Genomic DNA, 23648 nt, shown 5'->3' on the forward strand with positions numbered 1-23648 from the left:
TTTTAGCTAGGGATAATATATATTATAATAATATAATATAATATAAATATATATATAATATAATTGTTAACAAAGCAATAAATAAATACAAATGTCCTGCAGTCTAAAACAAATACAGTTTTCCTTCATTTTCAAGTCTCACTTTTGAACAACTGAAGTATATTATATATAGACAATATGCATATAAGGTAATAAAATACAACTTTCATCAGTGCATTAAACTAAATAGATCTGTCATATAACAGATGTGATGTATAAGGTGATACCTAAAAAATCCATGTGAGCGTTCATGTACCCTTGCATTTTCATTTTAACTGCTATCAGTTATCGGTCTGTCATTTAATTTTTTTTTTTGACTGCAACTTCAGATATGAATACAACTGTAGTGCCACCGTTTGGCCAATTAAAGGTCACTGCCTCATTGATCAAAAAGATGCAAGAATTTCACTTTTGAGTTTGATTTAATTTAGTGTTTTAAATTAGCACTGCCTGCTTTCCCTGTCCCTATGAATTACACAAGAATAATTGTTTATTATTCTGAATGATGAAGCCCATGTGTGTCGGTCTATTTGAAAAAAAAGAGAAAAAAAGATCTAATAATAGATTGATAAATAAATGAATAAAAGCAAAAACAATTCATGATTTTGCTACGTCTTTATTTATTTATTTATTACAGAACGTTTTTTTTTAGTATTATTTTGAAAGGGACGACCGGAAGTGCTGCTAGTTTCCGGTTAGCGGTGTAAAGATGGCGACGTCCATGAGGAGGACGCTGCTGGTCCTTCACAGAGCAACATGCAGCAGTTTGAAGGTAACGAAACATTTAAAGACACGTTTCTTTTATTAAAAACAGCGACAGACGGAAAATATAAACATTAAATAACTCGTTTGTTGTAAACTAAACGCGCTGCTGTAGGCTAGCTAGCTGAGCTAACGTAGCTACCTGACAGGACAGGGGAGACTGGGCTAAAACTATGTCAACAAAGTCAAATAATAGAGGATAACGGGTTATACTGTAGCTATGATGTTAGTGGGTTAAAATAGTTGAAATTACGTTTTTTTTGTTTTTGTTTTTTACAGTTATAACTGTATAAACCTGAATTTCAATCTGTTATCTCACTATTTAAAGTCATACTGAATGTCTTTTTTCTGTTTTTGATTTTAATCTATTTCTATGCCTCTGTAAAGCACTTTGAATTGCCTTGTGTATGAATTTTGCTATACAAATATGTGCCTTGCCTTAAAGGGTTAGTTCAACATTTAGATTCTACATTCAGATCCTCCTCTCACCATAATCCCTATATTATTATAATCTTTATTATGGACTCGAAAAAGTGGTCCACTCTCATACACATACACACTTAACATACAAGACAAAACCAAGTAAAACAAATAATAGAAAATACAGTAATTTGTCACTGTTAGTTTAAAAGAAACAGTGCAAACTATTGTGCCAGTGCTTACGAAGCGTGGATGTGAGCCGATATCCCATCATGGGGCAGGTTAAGGCCTTGATAATACAGTTATATAATCATAGATGTAGGTTCATTACCTTTAATTATTGGTGCATGTTGTTTTGAGATTGGCAGGGCAGAGACGTGAGCTGCTCAGTGAACACAATGGCCCCTGTCCCTCATCAAATACACAATCCAACAACTCCACAACGCTCTGGTGGACAAGTTGTGACCTGCACATTCACCACATTATGATATAATCATGTATAATATGTCCCTAATATGTATTCCTTTAATGGACTGCATTATATTGATTGGTTTGTTTTCTATTACCCGTGTTATCTCAGAACACAGAGCTGCCTCTGGATGTGCGGCACGCGGCCCCGCTGCTCCTGCCGGTCCGGACCAAGAAGCGCTACTTCATCCCCCCGGCCGTGGGGTTAAAGGGCAAGGTCGAGAGGAACACGGAGGAGAAGAGCCGAGCGGCCGGCGTCGTCATCAGGCAGGAATACTTCGAGAGGCCCATCAACATCGCCTGCACCGGTAACAATCTGCTTATTTATTATGATAATTATACATTTAAAGAAACGACAGAAATCAGAAATCATCAGTGTTAAAGGGATAGTTCAACATTTTGGCAAATTGGCCCATTGCCATAATAATCCCTATAGTCATTATAGCAGTAGGTTCGTTACCTTAAATTGTCGGTGCAAGCTGTTTTTAGAACGGCGGAGCAGAGCCGTGAGCTGCTCAGAGCTACGCTACGAACAGAGGCTCATTATGGGATATCTTTGTTTGTTTCCCTCATCATCAAACTCATCAAATACACAATCCAACAACTCCACAACGCTCTGGTGGACAAGTTGTGAGCTGCACATTCACCACGCTATGAGATAATAACACAACGTTACCACACAGAGTTGTTTTAGAGGGAAATACAGAGACTGCTTGATGAAAAACTGTCCCTGAAGGCATGAATTTACCTCTAACACTGTAAAAACGCAAAATCTTTCCAAGAATATTTGTCTTATTTCTTGTCAAAATGTCTCATTTCTAGTCAAAACTAATCTCTTTCCACTTACATAAGACTCATCACCTAAAAATGTACTTTTTTCGAACAAATCTTCACTTAAAATAGGAAGAAAAATCTGCCAAATTGTGCTTGTAATAAGAAAGAAAAACTTGCTCCACAATCAGATTATTTTAAGTGAAAATCTGCTTGAAAGACGTAAAAAGTGTCTAGAAAACAGCTACTTTTTATGTGACGAGTCTCATTTTAAGTAGAATTTGTTTTTGACTAGAAATAAGACAAATATTCTTGGTGAGATTTTGCGTTTTTGCAGTGAAAACAACTCTGTCTGGTAACGTTGTGTTATTATCTCATAGCGTGGTGAATGTGCAGCTCACAACTTGTCCACCAGAGCGTTGTGGAGTTGTTGGATTGTGTATTTGATGAGTTTGATGAGGGAAACCAAGAAATCCCATAATGAGCCTCCGTAGCGTAGCTCTGAGCAGCTCGCGGCTCTGCTCCGCCGTTCTAAAAATAGCTTGCACCGACAATTAAAGGTAACGAACCTACTGCTATGACTATAGGGGTTATGGTAAATGGGCCAGTTTGACAAAATGTTGAACTAACCCTTTAATATTGAGATAAACTCAGCACCAGTTTGCTGCAGCTGTTTTCTGTCAGACGGTGGTTTGGTATTAAAGGACAATTCCAGGCAAATTCAGCTCGGGGCTGTATGTTCCTAACATTTTAGGTCTAAAAGAAGGAATCTGAAGGTTTTCAGTTTAATGTCTCCTGTTTTGTGGTAGTTGTGTCTGTCCCCGCGTCGCCACGGCAACGATGAATGGGAGCAGATTGAAGTTCTGCTGCTTAGACTGTTTCCATCCCTCAAAGCCACAGACAGCGTCAGATGGAGACTCAAACATGCAGCCAGAAGTTTATTCACTTCAACAAGCCGACATGTTTGTAAAACTAGATCTAATTCAGACCCAAGTTGATGCTCGGTGTGTTCAGGTGCAGTGGGAAAAGCTCCCGTTGGTGTCATAAACACAGGAATATCAACTCTGGACTTGCTTCAAGTGTACATTTTTTCCCACAGACAGCGTCAGATGGAGACTCAAACATGCGCCGAGAAGTTTTTTTTTACTTAAAGCAAGTCCAGAGTTGATATTCCTGTGTTTATGACACAAACGGGAGCTTTTCCCACTGCACCTGAACACACCGAGCGTCAACTTGGGTCTCGACTCCGCCAGACTTTGAATTAGATCTAGTTTTACAAACATGTCGGCTTGTTGAAGTAAATAAACTTCTGGCTGCATGTTTGAGTCTCCATCTGACGCTGTCTGTGGCTTTGAGGGATGGAAACAGCCTAAACAGCGGAACTTACATCCGCTCCCATTCATCGTTGCCGTGGCGACGCGGGGACAGACACAACTACCGCACAACAGGAGCAATAGGCCTATTTCACCAGATTCTGAAGTGACGTCACACAGGGTAAATCTACATCCGGTCCGGTCGGCTGCGGCTAGAGAGATTGACAGAGTGGCGACACTTTTCATTCAAACAAACTAATACGACCGCCACAGAAGATTTCATCAGTGAGACTAACATTAATCTCCTAAAAAAAAGTTTAACCAGCCAGCGGTAAACCTCTAAAAACCTGTGGATAAAGTTACCTGGATGTAGCTACGAGCATATGACTATAGCCCCCGGTCGCTGCCCGCTAGCCCCCGCTCGCAGGTTGTTTCAAATAATGTGGGTTTGAGTGAACATCTTTGATGATTAAATACATATTGCCGCTTAATATGTTTTATGTATGGCATTATTACAGTAGGCTAATGATTAGCCGCTAATCTTCCATTTGGACAGTGACAAATAAAACCTTGAAGCAAGAAGATTTTGTTGGAGAACTGACATTGATATACAGTAATTCAGTAACGGTTGTAAACCAGTGTAGCCTACGGTTTAGTTTTAATATTTTGCCGTTCAAAAGCAAGCTAAACAAAGTCTTTTCCATCATCTCTTCGTATAGCCTACCCTGCTAGAAAAACCAGAATGGAAATGATGCTGGTCTTTGCTGTTTTTGTTTTTTTAGCAGTAGCCAAAACCCACTTCTTTCTCAGGTCTTTCTTTCGGGAACTCGTGGAAATGCAAGTACGGCTGTTTTTGTCTAGAATTTGTACACTGAGGTACGCACATGGATGTATTATATTACGCAGCAGAAGCTTTTATTTTTGGATTCAGCCATTGCGCTTCCGCGACCGGAAGTAGTTTTTACCCTGTAACGGAAACCGGAAGTACCTAAACCTGGAAGTCGTGAAATAGGCCTATTAAACTGAAAACCTTCAGATTCCTTCTTTTAGACCTAAAATGATAGGAACATACAGCCCCCAGTTGAATTAGCCTGGAATTGTCCTTTAATGAATTAAACCGACATATTACTGACCGATCCGTCCTGTTGTCTGTCCTCGGCAGCGGGGATCTTCGACGCCTACATCCCTCCAGAGGGCGACGCCCGTCTGTCCACGCTGTCTAAAGAAGGACTGAAGCAGCGGACGGAGCAGATCAAACAGACCGCCGCCTCTCAGCTGGCGTACGTACGGTTATTTATTTATTTAACTCCTTCCCCGTCAGGTCAGACGTGGTGTTGCAGCTGTGCGAATATAAATGTGCAATTTTTTTTCTTCAAATTTCTTCATTTTTTTTGTCTTTGCAGGATTCGTAAAATCAAAGAGCACGACCCCGAGTTCTCCAGTAAGACGTTTGCAGAGCGAGCTCAGGAGATCTTCATCGAAGCTCACCACGCTCTGACACAGTAAGAAGAACATGAACTCAGAAAAACTAACAGTGAGACATTTGTTACAGAGGTGAAAGTAAAACTGATAAACGTCCACAGAAGGACATCCTTGGTCCTGTTGTCAGATTAACCCTCTATGGTACCATGTTACCACTTTTTGTCCTGTCACATCTCCACAATTCATCCCATTCAATGCTGTAATACTTTAAAAAAGAGAGGAGACCTTAGAGAACCAATAACAATGCTTTAATTTATCACATGACTTTCTAGAAGCCACTGAATCCCTTTTTGCAGACTTTTTCAAAGGAAACAGGTTTGCCATTTTGCTCCACTAAAACGGTCTGAAAACATACAGTAACTTCCTGGCCCTTTTTCATCTGGAAAAAAATATATTTACACTAATAGATTAGTAAAGTTTAATTTTTAATAGTTCCATGCAATTTATTTACTTATTAAATAATGGAAACTTGTTAAAATGCACCTGTTGCCCGAAAGCAACAACGTACCATTATAGAAAATTGCAACGTTGCCTTGAGGCGACAGTGGACCATTATGGAATCAATATTGCATTATGAGACTATGGTAGTGTGTGTTTAGGTGTAAATATAATGTTCAAAAACATATCATTCATCATAATTTAGTTTTTTATCCTTAATAAATGTGATTTTGGATGCAGTAAAGTAAACATCAGGCTATTATGATGATGATGAGGAAGATGAGGATGAGGCCAGTGAAGGGTAAAGTCTACAGAGACTGGTCGGTGTTTCTAATACAGTAGATGATGAACCATAATAGTACAATGTTGCCTACAGGCAAGACATCCCAAAAACTTCCAAAAATAAATAATTTTTAAAAATTTCTTTAGATTATGTTTATTTAGTCTATGTTGAGACATAAAAACACTCCAAACATTTTTTCCCCCACTGGTATCATAATGCAGCGTACCATAGAGGGTTAAATAATGTCTGTGAGCTACAGCACAGGTTGAATTGACCTCTGGCTAAGCCCCGCCCCCTCCACTCACTCAGACAAACAGTCAACACTCGGTGACAGTTGCTATGGCAACAGCTGTCACAGTAGACAGACATTTCACAGGAGACAGAAAGATTAAATATCATCTGGAAGTCACCAAAACTTCACTTAGCTTTACTGCTATGGCTGTCGATAGCGACGGGCTAACTTCTGTTAGCCTGTCTATGGAGTTTTACATTATACGTTAGCATTAAGCTAGCGGGCTTTATGCTTAGTTGTGATACTGGCTAACATCTAAACATCTCTGACAATATGTTGCCTCAAATACGTTGTTGACTTAACTTAGAACAGATGTAGACATCCTTGTTAAGTTTATCCAGGTTTAGTTGGTGTTGTGGTCTACTGCATAACTTTATCCAGAGCAGACACTTCTCTTGGTTGAGATGTGGCTTAGGAAAAGGTTAAAAAAATCCCCCCCGTGGCCTCTCAGGATACCTAGTGTCAGAGTTGCATGTACCCCATGAACACCGTTTGACCATTTAAACTTAAAATGTCTTTTTCTCTCTTCTCCTCTCCTCCCCTTCCCTCTCCTTTTCTCTCCTCCCCTCTTTCTTCTCTTTCTCTCTTCTCCTCCTTTCTTCTCTCTTTTTCTCTCTTCTCCTTCCTTCTCCCCTCTTCTGTCCTTTTCTCTCTTTTATTTTCCTCCCCTCCTTTCTTCTCTCTTTCTCTCTCTTCTCCTCCTTTCTTCTCTCCTTTTCTCTCCTCCCCTCTTCTGTCCTTTTCTCTCCTCTCCTCCTTTCTTCTCTCTTTTTCTCTCTTCTCCTCTCCTCCCCTTCCCTCTCCTTTTCTCTCCTCCCCTCTTTCTTCTCTTTCTCTCTTCTCCTCCTTTCTTCTCTCTTTTTCTCTCTTCTCCTTCCTTCTCCCCTCTTCTGTCCTTTTCTCTCTTTTATTTTCCTCCCCTCCTTTCTTCTCTCTTTCTCTCTCTTCTCCTCCTTTCTTCTCTCCTTTTCTCTCCTCCCCTCTTCTGTCCTTTTCTCTCCTCTCCTCCTTTCTTCTCTCTTTTTCTCTCTTCTCCTCTCCTCCCCTTCCCTCTCCTTTTCTCTCCTCCCCTCTTTCTTCTCTTTCTCTCTTCTCCTCCTTTCTTCTCTCCTTTTCTCTCTTCTCCTCCTTCCTTCTCCCCTCTTCTGTCCTTTTCTCTCTTTTATTTTCCTCCTCTCCTTTCTTCTCTCTTTCTCTCTCTTCTCCTCCTTTCTTCTCTCCTTTTCTCTCCTCCCCTCTTCTGTCCTTTTCTCTCCTCTCCTCCTTTCTTCTCTCTTTTTCTCTCTTCTCCTCTCCTCCCCTTCCCTCTCCTTTTCTCTCCTCCCCTCTTTCTTCTCTTTCTCTCTTCTCCTCCTTTCTTCTCTCTTTTTCTCTCTTCTCCTCCTTCCTTCTCCCCTCTTCTGTCCTTTTCTCTCTTTTATTTTCCTCCTCTCCTTTCTTCTCTCTTTCTCTCTCTTCTCCTCCTTTCTTCTCTCCTTTTCTCTCCTCCCCTCTTCTGTCCTTTTCTCTCCTCTCCTCCTTCCTTCTCTCCTTTTCTCTCTTCTCCTTTCTTCTCTCCTTTTCTCTCCTTCCCCTCCCCTGCTCTCCTTTTCTCTCTTCTCCTCCTTCCTTCTCTCTTTTTCTCTCCTCCCCTCCTTTCTTCTCTCTCTTCTCCTCTCCTCTGCGTTTCAGAAAAAACATATAAAAACGAATGAAAACTGACTAACTGCAATGCATTTCAATGGACGTGGAAGCAGAGAATGTCCCAGTGTATGGGCTAGCTATGCGCACTGTGATTGGCTCATCGTGTTTGGAGGCGTGGCTTAGCCAGAGGTCAATTCAGCGTTAAAGCAATACTTTTGGTCTAAATAATGTTTTCGAACGGCTTTTCAGATTCAGAATCGTCTTTATTGGCCAAGTTTGTGCTGCTCACATACAAGGACTGTGACTCTGGTTTATGTAACTCTTTGTGCCTACGACAACTGAAATTTAATGAAATTTAATTTAATTTAATGAAATTTAATGAAAAACATCTGATACAGGATATAAATCCTTTACATCAGGCTCAAATAAATAACAACATACAAAAATTAAACACAAATATACCAACCCGTACATAATCACTAAAATACATATAACAAGAATAATCCCCAAAATCTCAAGAAAACTACAAAAGAAAAAGAAAAACGAGAAAGAGAAAGAAACAAACACAAAACAAAATAATTCATACCCTTACCCTGTAATTATATAAAAAGTCCTTGTTTGACCAACATTGATCGAGTCTATTTTTAAAACCATTTTTGAACCATGAGTTAAGAATAGAATAAGAATAGTAACACAGAAACAGTTAATTAAAAGTGTTCCCAGATCAGACAGTGCAAGGTAGTGCAAATAAACCCTGAGTAGTATGAATGACTGATACATACAGTATGTTTTACATCTGTGTGTGTGTTAGGCAGCACTTTAGAACAGTAGGCTACTATTCTATTTTTTTTTTTCATATTTTGTATAATGGTTTAGTTTAGCTTAATAAGTTTATTTGTATCAGGGACAATGTACAACATACCATTAGTAGGTGAGTAAAATAATTACATTTGACTAAAACATGTAAATTTAGTTTAGAAAAATTCCAAACAACAAGCAAATTTATGTTTTGCATTTTGTTCTCTTACTGTACCGAAAATGAACCGAACCGAGACCTCAAAACCGAGGTACAGTACGTATCGAACCATGATTTTTGTGTATCGTTACACCCCTAATTTAATTTTCAGGAAACAAAAGGAAAAGCAGCTCGTTTTAATGGTTCACTTTCAGTTGTAAAACGTATTATTCGTCCAAAATCACATTGAAATGAACTGTGTTTTCTGCCAAAATGAAGGTTTTTATTCTCAAAGTGTCAGTTTGTGTGACATGAGGCAGAAGTTAATGAAACAACAGCACAGATAATATATTCTCTATTTCTCTAAAATGTCTGGAGAGAGAGAAACTGAGACATGAACTTGTGTTGTTGTTGTTGTTGCAGGTTTAACAAGGAGAAGCTCCACTCCTTGGTGACGGAGCGCTGTTATCCAGTAAGTTTAGTTTTCTCCTGTGGTGACAATCGAAGCAGCAGATCGTTCCCTCACAAGCTCAACTGTATAGATTTATATTTTTATATTTCATTTTTTTCTCTCTCTTCTCTCTCTTCTCTCCCTCCCTCTCTTCCCTCTCTCCTCTCCTCCGTCCTGCTGCTCTCAGGAGATGACGAGGGGAAACCGCTTCAAGACGATCCACTGGAGCTTCGTGGAGTCTCTGGAGCCGCCCAAGGTGGTGCAGGCCCGCTGCCCCGACATGGTCTCCAAGGGCAACCTGTACGGCCAGGTGACGGTCCGCATGCACTCCAAACAGGTACGACAGGTTTCCATGGCTACGGGGGGGCATTGACATTGTGGTTTGAGTTGCCCTCGGAGGAAAGCCCCTCGCCCTTTATTATAGTCCAGTAATTTTAAGCCAAAAAAGGGGTCAACGTTGAGCAAACTCAACTGGTTTTGTATCCTCAACATGTCCTGAGTGAGGGAAAAAAAAGCCCTGAAGAATCCCATTAGGGGAAAGTTTAGAAAAAGACCCAAACATATCCCATTCATACGCCTGTTCATTATTTTTCTCACGTGAATAGGGTAACATTTTTAACCTTTAGATATCTCCATGAAAATTACTGAGTTGATTACTTACATGAAGACAAACAAAATATGTATTGCAAGGTTTTTGAAATTCTTTGTTAACATGAGCAAATGTGCATAAATTTGCATAAATTCCACCGTTTTGACGGCACATGTATACCGTAAAACACCAAATAAGGGCCCGGGCGTTTATTTGCTAAAATCGCTCAAATCAACCGGCGTTTATTAGGGACCTGCGTTTATTAGGGACCTGCGTTTATTAATAGTGTTCAACCTGGACCTCCTTCTGGGGAAAGAGGCTTCACTCCGTGGCGGCGGTGGAATGATGTGCGTTTCTCGAGGCATTACTGTAAATACGGCCAGGGCGGACTCGTTCTCGCCCGCACAGGTACCAGGAGACTGAGACCCCCCGTCATGTCGGTCCTCCGCCCTTCTTGATCCGCTGCAAGTTGCAAAAACCCTGCGGACGCCCAGTCTCTCCACCCCTCTCCCACACTTCAGCACCTGTTGGCTCGCACCACCGTCCTTTTTTTTTTTTTTTTTTTGATTGAATGAAGTAGACCTATAACTAATAATAATGCAACGTATAGCCTAACTAAATACGCGTATGAGTAATCAGAGAACAGTAGGCTGTTTACGCTACTTTTAAAAGGAGTAAAGTCATTTAAAACGAGGAGCGAGCCGAGCTGAGCCGACACGGTGCAGCCCAGGACAGGTGCTGAAGTGAGGCTGAGAGGAGTGGACAGACCGGGCAGGAGCAACCAGCCCAGAGGCGTCCTGTCAGTCCTCAGCCGTCTTTAACGTCACGAGACAGCCGCTATATTTGCATAGAATATTTTTTGGCAACCAGAAAAACAATGTTTGACCCGGCGTTTATTTGGGATTCGGCCATTATTTGAAGTTTTACGGTATATGAAGTAGCTGTGGTGGTACCGGCATGAAAACTGGAGTGAGTTGACTCCATCGGTCAACCAACAAGAAATCACTTTAAATTTCAAGATGACTGCAATTTTTCAAGACAGCCACATCCTTAGTAGAGCAGGTATGAGCAAACAGTGCATAATCCAATTACGTATGGCTAATTTGCATACAACACCTGATAGCCTGATAGGGTTCCATTCAGACCTTAATATTATGTTTTTTAACTGTAATATGTTAACAAGACTGAACAAGACATTTTCACCTGCTATATTGAAATGTAAAGTGGTCAACTTGTCGGTTGACCGATGGAGTCAACTCATTCCAGTTTTCATGCCGGTACCACCACAGCAACTTCATATATACATGTGCTGTCAAAACGGTGGAATTTATGCAAATTTGCTCATGTTAACAAAGAATTTCAAAAAACTTGTAATACATTTTTTGTTTGTCTTAATGTAAGTAATCAACTCAGTAATTTTCATGGAGATATCTAAAGGTTAAAAATGTTACCCTATTCACATGAGAAAAATAATTAACAGGCGTATGAATGGGCTATATTATTTTTTCTAAACTTTCCCCTAATGGGATTCTTCTGGGCTTTTTTTCCCTCACTCAGGACATGTTGAGGATACAAAACCAGTTGAGTTTGCTTCTGTTGCAATTTGTTCACCCTTTTTTCATGAAATGACTGGACTATTAGTGATGTTCGAATTTTTCTGAAAAGCTGAATGAACTCGGTGAGATTGACCCTTTGGAGGCCTGAGTCCAGAGCTGTGCATCACCCACAATGCATTGCAGTGGTGCAAGAAAAGATACATCCATAGGGTGGCAGTGAGTGAAAGTAGCTAAATATCTTTAAACCTGTGGTTCTCAAACTTTTTTACATCAAGGACCCTTAAATTGACACAAATTAAACCACCCATTGGACCCCCATCGGATACAATTTTGAAGCAAACACCAGAAAATATGCAAATATTTGTTCTGAGACTGAAGGATGTTACTTTTTCAGTCAATGTACTGTACGTTCAAATTAGGGCCAAGGGTGTGAATTTTTTTGGAAATATTGTAGAGAAATTTCTGGAAAAAAGGGGTGCAATTTTGCCAAAAACCTTTAAACATTTTTAAGAAAAAAGTGGTAAAAATTCAAAAAAAAAAAAAAAATCTTGAAAAAGTGGTAAAAATTCTAATGAATAAATACAGAATTTCAAAAAAAAAAAATTAAAATTATTTTTAAATTTTCATCTTTTACATTTTCAAACTAACAGGAAAGGTTTGGGCCCCCTGCATAGTTAGTAACTAGTAGCCCCCCCTTTGTAAACTATCAGAGTGTGTAAATAGTAAATATCTTGTCTGAGAGCTCAAGTCTCCTGGGCTTCTCATTCTTCTGCTGCTTTGTTTCCCTTTTTCACTCTGAAACTGTAGAAAACTAACATAATACACTGAAAAAGAGTGTTTCATGTTTAACTTTATGTCTTTTGGAGATCATTTCATCTTCACCACTTGGCTGCTGAACTGTTCACATTAACAGACAATTTAGGCTTGGGCGGTATTACGGTAATACCGTATACTGCAGGTGTTTAAAAATAGCAACGGTATCAGTTTCAATACCGTCATGAAAAAATGCAATGCACTTATACAGGAGATAAGGATTAAATATTAAATAAAAGTAATTTAATGTCTAAAATTGATTATATGACCAGTAGCACTTATGTGTGGTTGAATTTTCAGTTAAGGGATAGTTCACCCTAGAATGATATTTCGCTCATTATCTACTCACCCTCATGTTGACTAAGGGCTGGAAGAAGTTTCAGAGTCCTCCGTCCCTTCTCTGAGTTACAGGGGGTCTTGGTGTAGCAGTGCATGTCCATATAACGGTAGCAAAGGGACACCAGAGCTCTTCGTAAAAAAACACACACAAAAAAACATCCAAATACCTCCATGATGCTCGTATGTAATGTCCGTCTTGTGCTGAAGCCCCAAATTGCGTAATTGTCCCGAAAAAAATTAAATAAGTCTATATTTTAAGCTTGTTTGTAGCGGAAGCTTCTCGAAGCTCCTCTTCCTGGTCCGTCCAAATCTCGCGTGATTTGCGCCGGCGTCAGCATGCGTCAGTGCGGTTACTGCGAATCACGCGAGATTTGGACGGACCAGGAAGAGGAGCTTCGAGAAGCTTCCGCTACAAACAAGCTTAAAATATAGACTTATTTAATTTTTTTCGGGACAATTACGCAATTTGGGGCTTCAGCACAAGACGGACATTACATACGAGCATCATGGAGGTATTTGGATGTTTTTTTGTGTGTGTTTTTTTACAAAGAGCTCCGGTGTCCCTTTGCAACCGTTATATGGACATGCACTGCTACGCCGAGACCCCCTGTAACTCAGAGAAGGGACGGAGGACTCTGAAACTTCTTCCAGCCCTTAGTCCACATGAGGGTGAGGAGATAATGAGCGAAATATCATTCTAGGGTGAACTATCCCTTTAGTTTAATATGTTTTAGCCTACTTTTACACTGTGTGTGTGTGTGTGTGTGTGTGTGTGTGTGTGTGTGTGTGTGTGTGTGTGTGTGTGTGTGTGTGTGTGTGACGAGCCGAGTGTTTAAGGACTTATTTAAATTAGAGCAGTGATTCTACTCAGCAGATTAAAAGGAGCTGTCGTCCAGTCTGACTTTGGAGAAAAAAACGACTGGAATAATAAGACTTTTATTGTCAATTCAACTGCAGTGCACAACAGATAAGGCATGAACTGTTTCATTAAAGGGATAGTTCACCCAAAATTCAAATTGAACTCCTTATCTCCTCCCCCTCATGTGGACTAAGGGCTGGGAGAAGTTTCAGAGTCCTCCGTGGCTTCTCTGAGTTACAGGGGGCAGGGTTCCTACGCAAGTATGGAAAGTATGGAATTTGATTTTATACATTTCCAGGTCTGTAAAAGTATGGAAAATGGAAACTAATGTATAGAAATATATTTATTTTATTTGTCTTATCTTGGTTTGGTCTTATCTGAAGTTATTTGAGTTAATTATTTTGTATGTGCTATTGTATCTAGCTACAATCTTCTGGAAATTATTTGGTTGCAATTGCATAATGGCATACCCATTCAGAATAATGAAAAGAAATTATAAATTGCATACTTTTTTTATATTATGCACGTCTATTTACTTAAATATCACAAATTATTAGATTTTTTTTACCGAGAAGTCTCCCCTCAGACTCTGGCGGTGTTCGACCGGTTCGGCCGGCTGCTGCTGGGCGACGAGGAGCAGCCTAAGGACGTGCTGGAGTACCTGGTGATCGAGCGCCACCTGGTCAACCGCTACGGCCGCTGGAGGCTCCACGGGAAGATCGTACCGTCCTGGGCGCCGGCCAAAGACCCCGTCGTCAAGGTGACGCTCGTCTCTCCGTCTCTGCACAGCTTTTATCTTTTAAGTTTGTCTTTACACTGCACGGTTCAAGTGGCCCAGTTCAGATTTTTTTCCTCTCAAGTGGCTCAGATCGGATCTAAACGGGACAAATGCGCATGGAATCGGATGTTGTCAGATCAGATTCAGGCCCCGTTATATGTGGAAATAAATCAGATACAAATATACGGATATCTGCCAATGCGTCTGCAGTCTAAACAGACAGATCGTATTTTTCCGACCTGTGAAGTGGTACCAGTTCGATCTGGTACGAGTTCACGGGTCAGAAGTTACGAGTGGCCGTTATAGTGACTTTCACAGGTAAAACAGGTCGGAGAAACACGAGTGGGTTGCCTGGAACGCTACAAAGTCGTAAGTTGTGACTTGAAGCTGTAATTTACGGTTTCAAAAGCCTGCCTGGAACGCAGCATTAGCCAAAACCACCGGATCGCTTACTTCTGCTTTAAACCCTTTTCAAAACCTGTATGTAAAAAAAGCGAACAAATGCACATTGCACAATATAAAAAAATAAAATAAAATAAAATAATTTTTTTTTTTTTTTTTTTTTTTTTAAATCGATTTTTGAAAAAAAAAATCGATTTAAAAATCGTCAAAAAAGATATTGCGATATTTATGTGAATCGATTTTTTCTCCCACCCCTAGTTGTCATAGGCGTTACAGTGTTTAATTTTCGTGGTGTCCGCACGTCTGTTTTTCCCCTCCCACTAGTTCTTGTTTTCATATACAGTAGGCCTAATATTAATTTCTATGCAGATCAAGGAAAGGAGTGTGAAAAAAGAGAGCGCGCAGACTCTCCTTCGTTTAAAAATATGATTATATTATATTATTACGTGACAATCTCCTGAAATCACTAGTTTATTTCCAGCGGGTTGTTTCATGCAGCACAGCAGGTGTAAATGCAGATTATCAGATATGGGTCACCTCAGGTAGAACATGTAAATAGACCGTCAACAAAAATCAGATATAGGCAACAAATCAGAATTGGGCATCAAGGCCTGCAGTGTAAAGACAGCCTTAGTCTCTGCACAGCTTTTATCTTTTAGTTTTAGAGGGGGGGGGGGAGAAAGGGCCGAGGTCCAAACCGCTCCGTCTTTCTCTTCTCTGAGTGTGTGAAGCTCGTTAAACAGCTTTTATGAACTAAAGGGTTCGTACGTCTCTTTAACGAGGCCGACGGCGACAGAACATGAGGTCCTCACACCTGCAGGTCTGAAGTCTGTCCTCTCCAGCTGTTTACACATCATTTCCTCTCATAAAAACAGAGGATGACATGTCTGGTGTTGATGAACCAGTCTGAGCGTCTCATCGAGGTTTCAGCTGTAAATCCTCCTCATGAAGCTGCTTCAGCCTCACACTCATCTGTATCTGTGAAGAGGCTGCAGGTTGTTCTCTACCTGTTGAATTGTTGTATTATAAAGGCACAAGGTGTGTCTATTATTCTATTATTCTGACCACTCCTTTTATTTACGTCACTGAGAGTCAGATAATAATAGAAACACCTCTCTATTCACAGTGACCTCACAGTTGAAATAAAAACAGCAACAGAGATGACGCGCTTCACGATGAGGAATGAAAGTGTAGAATAAAATAAGAGCATATACAGTATACATAAAAATGAAGATAAAATCAAAAACCGGTCACACTTTATAATAAGTAGGGCCGGGACTCGATTAAAAAAATTAATCGGATTAATTAGAGGCTTTGTAATTAATTAATCGCAATTAATCGCATTTTAATCGCATATAAATATTTGACCTGAGAACAGTGAGAAGCATTTTTTTTCACATGGATTTTAGTATACCATTGAATGACTGAATACATAAGCTTAAGCATTCAGGGTGGCACTTAACCAAGACCAACAGACTAGGGATGCAAATTATCCATTAATTCATTAATGGATATTTGATACATACAGATTAAATGGTCTTTCCTTCCAATACACTATGATGGTTACTGTAGTATTTAACTCTTTGAGTGCCAGACCTTTTATAAAATGGTCAGTGCCAGGTGCCAGCGTTTCGGGGCATTTTGAGTAATATTTTAAGACCAAGAGAATATTTTGTACTATGACTCTGAAAACACCAAATAGCTCAAAGGAAAGAGGAGACTCTCTATTTAACTAGGGAAAAAAACATTTGTTTGTACCTTGTTCCATTCTTGATTTATCTTAAGTTGAATAGAGCCTGGTTGCACCAAAAATACCACTTTTTTTCTAGAAAGCTGAGAAAAATGCATTTTTGTGAAAGAGAGTCTCTCAAGAAAAACAGTGATTTATCCGTTTTAATTTTGGCTTCAAAAACATGTAAGACATCTGAACATTTCATTTCACATGTTTTTTCATTGTACAAAAAAAAAAAAACTAAAATACAACAAGTAGGAGTCTTACTCTGCAGAGTGATGCCTGCTCTCCTCCTTCTCCTGCAGTTGCTGCCCCCTCACCCTCTCCTAACCCCCTCCTCCCCCCTCCCCTCTTCTCTCCTCCCCCCTCCCCTCTTCTCTCCTCCCCCCTCCCCTCTTCTCTCCTCCCCCCTCCTCTCCCCCTCTCCTAACCCCCTCTCTGCCCCTCCCCTCTCCTCTCCTCCTTCTCCTCCTGCTGCTTCCCCTCGTCTCTGAAGGAGGGAGACGTCGTGGCGTCTTCAGCCTCTCTGCTGGACGCGGCCGCGGCAGCGACGCACCGCGCTGATCTCTCGGTTCGTCGTCACGTCGGTTAGACAGCAACTGGTGAAACTGACTCCGCGATCCGCTTTCGCTTCGGCATTTTGGTGCTGATCATCTAGATCAGTTTACCTTTCCTGCCTCCTCCGATCACTTCATGCTGGAGCTATGCTAACTAGGGCTGCAGCTATCGAATATTTTAGTAATCGAGTACTCTACTGAAAATTACATCGATTAATCGAGTAATCGGATAAAACGTATTTTTGCTTGGTTAAAGAGCAATTATGAATACACAAGAGAAAATAACATATTTCACTCAATAATGAATGACCAATTGGTTTCCTTTTGTAGAATCAACTGTTTTTATTTCTTAAATTCACAAGCAAGTATTTTCTGGTCTTGAAACATTACTAAAGAGGCGACTGCTGCTAACATAAATAAGAATAAATAAAACACAAATAAAAATAAATTAAATTAAATTACTTTCAAGATATCAAAAATAAATAAAATTCAATTACTTTCAAGATATCAAAAATGTTTTCTGTGGAGATGCTGCAACATGGAAGACGTGCTGCTGTGGTATGCAAGGGCCGTGTTACAACTAGAGTGCCTATAGAGAGACATTTTCTGTCTTTTTGTCGCCTTTTTCTCCCTCAGTCAAACACCCACGTCCGCCCCCCCGTTAAGGTTTCTACCTAATCAACGGTCTCACCGCAACAGATGGTTCACGTCATGATAACTTAAGTATTTTGGCCATTCAAACTTCCACAGTCCATAGTCCTTTTCTTTGTTTGATATTTCAAGAGACTTTGGTTAAGTAGCCTAACCATGGATAGCTCCTAGGCAGGATTGTTCTGCTGTGTTGTCGCCACTCGCCACCGTCCCCCCGTCATCGCGGCCATCGCCTCGCCGCCGCCGCCGCCCCCCTCCCCATCTCCGCCGTCATCCGCGGCGAACGGCCGCGCGGGGGGGGGGGGGGGCGTGCACGGTTACGTTCATAGGTTACGTTACGGCGCACGTTGTGCCACATTGAAAGTCCGTGCGGCCGCTTGAACTACAATTAAATTAACGATTCCTCGAGGCAGAAAAAAATCCTCGGACCATTTTTTGTAATCGAGGTACTCGAATTACTCGAGGAATCGTTTCAGCCCTAATGCTAACAGCACCGTGGCTAAGCTTCCTCCAGCTCCACGTTACACTTGTTCCAGGCTCTGCCCGTCGTTTTTCTCTAGAAATAGAAACTTTTCCCAACTTTTTTATCTCTGTACGGATCGCACTCGTCTTCTCCTTCTTCTTCACTTCTTGCTCTGATCTACAGTCTTCTTCATTCTACACATCCCAGAAGCCCCAAAATTACTCACAGTGTGCGCGAGAGCGTCCCCATTTACCAGCCACAGAAAAGTGCATTTGACGTCTATGGACGTCAATGGCACTCAATGAGTTAACTAGGCTACTTAAATCACAGAAGCATAAACTGATTTGTTGAACTCAGCCTGATGTAAACATTAATAAAACTCAGTAACCAATCACACAGGCAGCTCCATGTTGTCTCTGTGTGATGTTCAGGGACAGGTCAGGACAGTCTGAAGACAGAGCTCTGAGGGTGAAGTCCTGTCATAATGAGATGAGCTGCACCTGTGACAGTGACAGGTCATAGATGTAGTGCTGCAGCTGAGCAATTAGCGCTATATAGCACATTTAGCGTGCGCCCGTGTCTGTGTATCTATGTGCAGGCAGAGATCAGAGATGGTGTTTTAAATAACCATGCTAGCGTTTCACCAGCTCTCATCTCTGCCAGTCAGCCTCTCAAACTGCCGCCTCTCTCGCGTGCGGGCGCACCGCACGTAGACACACGTGAGAGAGAAAAAAAAAAGAATTGAAAAAAAAAAAAATGTTTTTTTAATAAGTGCGATTAAAATGCGTTAATTTTTGTGTAATTAATGCGTTAAAGTCCCGGCCCTAATAATAAGTACACACTATTAAGCATTAATAAATACAGAATTCTCCATTTATAACGCATGAAAACTCATTACTATAGTTTATATAGACCCTTTCAGAGAGTATAAACAAAGACAGGTGTGGCTCATTAGAAAACGCTCTGGTACACTAAATGGAATGGAGCCTTAATTAGTATCCTTGGTAACACCTGTATTTGTTTATACTCTCTGAAACGGTCTATAGTTAGTGCTTATCAATGTGAGTAAAACATTTTTAACTGTTTATAAACCGCATACTAATGAGTATTCATGTGTTATAAATGATGAATTCAGAGTTTAATGCTTAACTAATAACACTTATAGTGTGTATTATTAGAAAGTGTTGCCCAAAAACCAGTAAAAAATAGTCTTAAAAAATGAAATTACAGTGTCCAAATGTTGTTAAAAATGTTCAGTTTGTCTCTTTATACAGGTGCATCTCAGTCAATTAGAACATAATGGAAAAGTTTATTAAGGGAAACTAATACATTATAAAGATCCATTATTACACCTAGAATGCAACATTTCATGTCTTTTATTTATTTAATGTCTTTTACGTGGCTTATAACATTTATTGAAAACCTCAAATTCAGTGTCTCAAAAAATGTGAATATATCAAAAGACCAATTAGAAAAAAACAATAATATGATATTACAGTTAAAAAACTTAAGGAATGGAACCAATTTAGGCCCATGAGCACTAATAGAGACGGAGCATGTCATACCTGCTCTATTAAGGATGTGGCTGTCTTGAAAAATTGCAGCAGTGTAATGTATAAAACACTGTAAGAAGAAGGGGCTTCAGTTCAAGTTAAAGACATCAGACATGAGACTGAGCCAGAGCTCCGCCCCCTCTGGTCTCGATGTGTCGTAGTGTCGTCGTGTTCCTAATAAACTGCTCAGTGACTCAGTGGAATAGAAGATGATTTAGAAAACCTAGAACATAATCACCTTAAACCTGTGAGTCAGCTGCTGCTGCGGCTGCCTCGGTCCAGACCAGCTGACAGATGGTGTTTCTCCTTCTTCTTTCTTCTTTCTTTGTCTTTAGCCCTATTCGCACGGGATTAGTTTTACCTGGGGACCTCTGGTAATTTGTAATAATTTGCGGAGGACGTCTGTGATCTTAATCCTGTGTGAATGCGCCATGTCGGTGATTTGTAAAGTAAAAATTCCCACCGCAAATGACCGACTATATTTCACCAAAGACCGACGTCCCGTGGTAAAACTAGTCCCGTGCCAATCTGCATCTCAGCAGTGATGGCAAGTAACAAAGTACAAATACTTCGTTACTATACTTAAGTAGAATTGTCAGGTACTTTGTACTTTTAGAAGTATTTATTTTTCTGACAACTTTTTACTTTTACTCAGTAAATTTTTAACGCAAATATCGGTACTTTCTACATTTCCCCAAAAGGCTCGTTACTTTTTTTTATATAGCCTACACATCAGGGTTTCCGCGGCAAAATAAAATTACAGCTATTTTTTGTACCAGATAGCCTAATGAAACGTAGTTATTTTCATATGTAGTCCCAAGGTGTGCCATTCACAATAACACACCACCTGTACAGTGAGAAACAATTGTTGCCTGGTGTGATATTAAAAAAGTTGATTAATTGGGACTATGAGCATGATTTGTGACACCACAGTTTAGAAGCCAATCCTGGCCCAAAATTTAATGTTCATAAGTGTGATGTGTAAACCTGAAGTGTACAATACAAATGCCTACAATTGACCATAGTGAAGTACTACATTAGGATACATTTTGTGTCCGGCAGGTAAACTTAGGCTATGTGAACAATGTTTGTTCAAACAATGACATTGATGAAATGGATTCAAGATAAATTATCGTGTGGTTATTTGCTTTGCAGTGAATCGTGCAATAGAAATACTTTTTACTTTTAATAATACTTTTGAGTAAATTTCAAAGCCTGTACTTTTTACTTTTTCTTGAGTAGATATTTAGATCAGTACTTTCACTTTTACTTAAGTCGTTTTTTACACAGGTACTTTTACTTCTACTCAAGTAAAGAATCTGGGTACTTTTGCCATCTCTGCATCTCAGTAGTTGAGGGGCATTTTTTTGTTCTTCCCCGGTTGAAACCATAGCTACTGTACTGTGGGTTGAAACATGGAGGCTGAGGTGGAAATTATGAGCGGCATTTTCGAAGGCGTTTTAGGTGCAAACACGGGCTGGTATCGGTGCTGGAGAGAGACCCATTTAAATAAACAGCTCAGATCCATAAAAAGAGTGAAATTTCAGAGGATATTATGGATGACATACAACAGGCTTAATACAAATGCCATGACGGCCCGTTACTGTGACAACAACTGCACTGTTGCGAAGTCACGTTGCTGCTTTGACATTTTATTTACATTTGCTTCACACATGGATGTGACAGCAGCAGCGGATGTTACCACGTGCAGCTTTGAGGTCGTATCGGAGCTTTAATGTCAGTAAATTAGAGTAAAAATACAGACTTCACTTATCCCGTGCGAATGCACCACAAGAAACACAGACATGGGGGGGGTTATTTACAAATCACCAGACGTCCCCAGGTAAAACTAATCCCGTGCAAATAGGGCATAAGTCTCTTTTTTTTCCTCTCGGACACAATCGAGCAGCGTCGACTCGTCGGTTCTCAACGTGTTTCTCACTTTGTCACGCCGGCGTAAAAACAGTGATGCTTCGATTTGTAAATGAGATCAGAAAATAAGAACTGACCCTTTTTAACTCCTTTATTATTTTTATTTATGAAAAGAAGAGTTGTGAAAAGAGAAGTTTGTGTTTTATTCTGAAACGTGTCTCGATATACTATATCGATATACACACTGCTCAAAAAAATAAAGGGAACACTTAAACAACACATTGTAACTCCAAGTAAATCAACCTGGGATGATAATTTTGATTTACATTGATAATTTTTATGTTATTTTGTTCTCAACACACTCTACTATATATTGAATAACGATTTTAAACTGCAATATTTCATTAACTGAGATCTAAGATGTGTTGTTTAAGTGTTCCCTTTATTTTATTGAGCAGTGTGTATATGTATCGATATACATATATATACACCATAATCATATAGTAGCGTTAGGGTTGCAAAATTCTGGGAATTTTCAAAGTTGGAAACTTTCCATGGGAATTAATGTAAATATATGGGAATTAATAGGAATATATGGGAATTAACGGGAATAAATCAGAAATTTACAAAATTGAAGGATGGTCCTTAACAGGGAACTTAAATATAGTTGGGGAAAATATATTGTAGCATAATCTTGACTAAAACAACCAGATTTAATGCAAGTACACTTGAATATCTATGCTATTCACCTTATTCCAACGGTTAAAAATACAAGCAACAAAAATGAAAACTTGATAAAGTTCTACTCACAAATAAATCTGTAGAAATGTCCTGTTTTTTAATTGTATTATTTTGCATGGATGTCTGTTTATGACAAAACAAAATATTTACATTTATGTTTGGATTTGATACAGTTTGTTTAAATTACCCCCAATTTCCCATAAATTCCAATAATTCCCATAAATTCCCATAATTACCATGGAAGTTTTCTGTTAAAAGCGTTAAATCAGGTTTTATTGTTGCTTTATATCTGTGGCCCTGTTTAATAGTTACCTCTGAATAAAAAACAAAACACCTCTCTGGTTTTAGCGGCTCCAGTCACCAGACCTCCTCTCAGGTTATTTGAGGCTCTGCTGCCTGTCGATCGATCAATCAATCAATCCCACTCTGTCAAGTGAACTGACACATGAAAAGCAGGACACTTCCACCAGCTGTGGTCTATGAAATAATAATAATAATAATTTAATAATTTCAAAATCTGATTTTACACAACCTGACCTGAATATGCTACTTTTATCTTTTGCTCTTCATATTAAGATTAAAAACTGAGGTAAATATTAAATAACTACTAACTAATTGACAGATGAAATGTTGTCCATTGTCTAACTGTGTCTGTTTATGCCTCATCTTTGTATAATAGCTTGTATTCTGTGTATTTTATTACTTTTATGTTATGTGTAGGGACTACAGATGGAAATTAGCTGGGAGCTAAATCTGGTGCAACCATCTTTTCATTTTTTCCCTTTAAATGATTAATGTAATTGCACACTGTCCCTTATTCAACTAATAAACTAAACTAAACTTAATTCCTCCATAATAATAAGTCTGTATCTGCAGTATCCTGAGTTTTTTGTTCTGTAAATATATTCTTTGATTATGTATTCATTCATTTTAATTTAATTTTCCTCCTCTTTTGTCTTGCAGACGGTCATGATCCCCGGTCCCCAGCTGAGTCCGGGAGAAGAGTTTGATCCCAGCAGCTTCGAGGTTCCCAAACCGGCAGCGGTGCAGTGGCATAAGTAAGACCACTAGGTGGCGCCGCTCTGTGCTTTAAAACCACAGTAGGAACATTATCACCGTTCAGCAGCAGCAGCAGCAGTTTAAAACCTGGCCGTGTGTGTGTGTGGATAGTTTGTCCACTCTGGCAGCAGACCAAGGTTTCCTTTGCTGTTTGGCTGCTCAGACGGAGGAAGCAGCAGGTGAACAAACCGCTTTGTCCCAACGCCAGAAATAAAACCTGCTTCTTACTCTGTAAATCAACACACAACAGTCTGGAATAACAACAACAAAACCTTCCGCCTTCATACATTTTTATGTTTTCTTCCATGGGACTACAGTAATTTAATGTTGTGTTCTACGTCGTGTAAGAAATAAAATGTACAGATCTCCAGAAATTGTATGGTTTTT

General features: G+C 39.7%; 1 protein-coding gene across 1 annotated transcript; it reads left to right on the plus strand.

The window, feature by feature from the left end:
* Positions 1 to 723: 723 nt before the first annotated feature.
* Positions 724 to 23635, plus strand: mrpl45 (mitochondrial ribosomal protein L45). Its single transcript, XM_085788067.1, has 8 exons — positions 724 to 811; positions 1802 to 1997; positions 4936 to 5053; positions 5177 to 5275; positions 9270 to 9318; positions 9485 to 9634; positions 14040 to 14213; positions 23166 to 23635. The coding sequence occupies exons 1-8, from the start codon at positions 749 to 751 to the stop codon at positions 23262 to 23264; spliced, it is 948 nt and encodes a 315-aa protein (XP_085644193.1). The 5' UTR covers positions 724 to 748; the 3' UTR covers positions 23265 to 23635.
* Positions 23636 to 23648: the final 13 nt, after the last annotated feature.

This window comes from Trachurus japonicus, chromosome 1, assembly GCF_045865225.1.
Source record: "Trachurus japonicus isolate A0001 chromosome 1, Traja_1.0".
NCBI classification, from domain to species: domain Eukaryota; kingdom Metazoa; phylum Chordata; class Actinopteri; order Carangiformes; family Carangidae; genus Trachurus; species Trachurus japonicus.

Coding starts and splice junctions, on each gene's coding strand:
- mrpl45 (XM_085788067.1), top strand. CDS start 749: ATGGCGACGTCCATGAGGAGGACGCTGCTGGTCCTTCACAGAGCAACA. Junction 1,998..4,935: donor CATCAACATCGCCTGCACCG/GTAACAATCTGC, acceptor TGTCCTCGGCAG/CGGGGATCTTCGACGCCTAC. Junction 14,214..23,165: donor CCAAAGACCCCGTCGTCAAG/GTGACGCTCGTC, acceptor TTTGTCTTGCAG/ACGGTCATGATCCCCGGTCC.